This window comes from Pistacia vera, unplaced genomic scaffold (assembly GCF_008641045.1).
Source record: "Pistacia vera cultivar Batoury unplaced genomic scaffold, PisVer_v2 Contig433, whole genome shotgun sequence".
Classification (NCBI taxonomy): Eukaryota; Viridiplantae; Streptophyta; class Magnoliopsida; order Sapindales; family Anacardiaceae; genus Pistacia; species Pistacia vera.
The window spans coordinates 68167-71340 of NW_022196261.1; the positions used below are offsets into that span (position 1 = coordinate 68167).

Sequence of the window (3174 nt, forward strand, 5' to 3'; positions counted from 1 at the left end):
GAGGTGAGTACCACTATGGAATGGCACTGAAAGTACGGCCTAAGCTTCCTGGATGCATGGATGAGGGCGAGGGCCAGTTTCTCCAACTGACTATACCGCATTTCTGCATCAAGGAGCGACTTACTTACATAGTAGACCGGTATCTGCTTCGTCTCTTCTTCCTGAACCAGTACTACTGAAATCACTATCTCTGATACCGCCAAGAAACAATAAAGCTTCTCCTCATCCACAGGCTTAGAAAGGAGCGGAGGAGAGGTCAGGTACCTTTTTAGTTGTTGTAGGGCTTCTTCGCAGGAGGGGGTCTACTCGAACTTCTTGGACTTCTTGAGGGCATGGAAGAAGAGATGGCACTTATCGATGGATCTGGATATGAATCGGCTCAAGGCGGCAACTCGTCCCGCCAGATGTTGGACGTCTTTTATGCAAGTCGGAGATGGTATATTAAGGATCGCTCTGATCTGATCGGGGTTGGCTTCTATCCCTCGTTAGTCACCATGTAGTCTAAGAACTTTCCTGATGAAACGCCGAATGAGCATTTGGCTGGATTTAACTTCATGTTATACTTCCTGAGGATGGTGAATGCCTAGCTGAGGTGGTCAAGGTGCTGTTCGGCCATCTTTGACTTGACGAGCATGTCGTCGATGTAAACCTCCATGGTATCTCCGAGGTGCTCGGCAAACATCCTGTTGACTAGCCACTGGTAGGTAGCCCCGGCTTTCTTGAGACCGAATGGCATCACCTTATAGCAATAGGTTCCCCTTTCCGTGATGAAGGTTGTCTTCTCTTGATCGTCTGGGTGCATCAAGATCTGGTTGTACCCTGAGAAGGCGTCCATGAAACTAAGGAGCTCGTGGCCTGCTGTCGTATCAACCATTATGTCGATATGTGGGAGCGAGAAGGAGTCCTTGGGGCAGACTTTGTTTAAGTCTGTGAAATTGATGCAGACTCTCCACTTCCCGTTCTTTTTCTTTATGACCATGACATTCGCCAACCATTCGAGGTAGTGGACCTCTTTGATCATACCATTGCTTAGTAGCTTCTCGACCTCTTCATTGACGATTCGGTTACGCTCTGGTGCAAATTTCCTTCTCCTCTGCTTCACTGGTGGGTGATCCGGATCTACCTTGAGTTGGTGTACCATTGCTTCTGGACTGACTCCAGTCACGTCGGCGTGTGACTAGGTGAAACAGCCTTGGTTTTGTCTGAGGAATTCTATCAGCTTCTCTCTTGTCTCAGGCTCGAGGTGGGAACCTATGTGTGTCTTTCTCTCGGGGTCGTTCGGATGTAACTGTACTTCATCCAACTTTTCCATAGATGGTTGATCCGGCTCGGTCGGAGGGGTTGGATGGGACTGTAATTGCTATGAAGTGTTACCTTTGCCCTTGAAGGCATTCTTGTAGCAATCTATGGATGCTTTGGGGTCACCCTTGATCTCTCGTATTCTCTACTTGGTAGGAAACTTGGTCGTCTGGTGGAAAGTGGATGGGACTGCTCGCATGTCATGGATCCAAGGCCGACCCAAGATGACGTTGTAGGGTGAAGGGCAGTTGATCACTAGAAAGACGGTCTGTTTGTTCACTTCGCTATCGTAGATAGGAAGGATGATTTCTCCGATGGTGTACTTCTGCTCGGAATTGAAACCAACTAGCAGTGTCGGCCTCCTATTGATGTTTGTTTCTTCCAGACCCATTGCCTTCATTGTTTCAAGGAATATGATGTTTGCTGAGGACCCTCTATCTATGAATACTCTCTTTACTAGGATGTCGGTGATCTGCAGTGAGACGACTAGAGCATCTTGGTGAGGAGCGGCCAAAGTGATCGGCTCGTCATCTTCAAACTGGATTACCTGATGGGTGTGTGGTCGCGAGACCGGATGGATGGACTGCACTTCATGGTGGCTGTTGGCTCTAGCATATCTCTTGGCTGACGAGTAACTTACCCTACTAATCTCTGATCCTCCGGAGATGAGCGAACAAAGCCCATTCGGTGTGGGTTCCCGCGGAGGTGGTGATGGTTCTTTTGAGCTTCTCTGGCTAATGGTGTTCTTCCTCTTATCTGTTAACAGATCTCGGAGGTGTCCCTTCTTTAGAAGTGCAGCGACCTCAAGCCGCAAGGCGATGTAGTCTGCTGTGTTGTGTCCATGGTCACCGTAAAACTCACACCACTTGGTTGTGTCTCTCCTTGCCTCGGGATTGAGCTTGCCCCGCCACTTAACGGTGGATCCCATCCTTTTCATAATCGCGGTGACCTGGGCCGGTTCGACGTTGAGGTTGTACTCTGGTATTTTGTACCGGTTTGATCCAAACTGTCTGTTATCGGTTCTCGTTGGCTGGCGATCATACTGTTTTCTGACTCTACTCATATTGTGTGCTGGGGGTTGATAGTGGTGTTCCACCGGTCTGTGCTCTGGCTTCCTGTCATTCTGCCTCGGGTCATATCTGGAGTGAGTTGCTCGGTTTATCTCATCTTCTTCCCATCTTATTTGGATTACTGCCTGGGCCAAAGCATCTTCTATTGTTGTGTAACCCAGCTTCGTAAGTTCTTTGTATAGTTCTCCGTCCGGGAGGAGACCTTTCTTGAAGGCGTCCATGGTTGTCTTAGGGTTACAAGAAGGGATGGAGATCTTTTCTTTGTTGAACTTGCTGACATACTCTCTCAGTGGCTCTCCCCTTCTCTGATATACTCTATATAGGTCGGTCGATAGCTTTTCGAGTTTCTCGCTGCTAGCGAACTATTCCACAAAGGTGTTGGTGAGCTGAGCGAATGAGTTGATGTATCCGTCTGGGAGATTCGTGTACCATTGGAGTGCTGGGTCGGATAAGCTCGAACAGAAATTTTTGCACATGCAGGCTTCCCTCAACGGTCGGGGTATTGAGACGGTGAACATCCGTTATTTGTATGAGGCTATGTGATCGTCTGGGTTGGTTGTGCCATCGTACAGCTTCATGTTGGGGATGGTAAACTTCTGGGGCATGTCGGCTTGGGTGATCTCATCCACAAAGGGTGAATCCGCGCAGTAGTGGGGCCTGCTCTTCTTGGTTGGGACCGACATTCCTAGGATGTGTCTTATCACTGCCTCCACATCGGCTAGCCTCTTAGCCAGTACTTGTTCCATATGAGAGGGTGATACTGCTAGGTCATCCCGTCTGACTGGGTCTATCATTGCATTCGTCC

At 49.0% G+C, this 3174-nt stretch overlaps 1 protein-coding gene across 1 annotated transcript; it reads right to left on the minus strand.

Moving 5' to 3' along the window:
- Nucleotides 1–1444: 1444 nt before the first annotated feature.
- Nucleotides 1445–2590, minus strand: LOC116143868. Its single transcript, XM_031429318.1, has one exon. The coding sequence runs from the start codon at nt 2588–2590 to the stop codon at nt 1445–1447; it is 1146 nt and encodes a 381-aa protein (XP_031285178.1).
- Between the last annotated feature and the right edge of the window lie 584 nt (nt 2591–3174).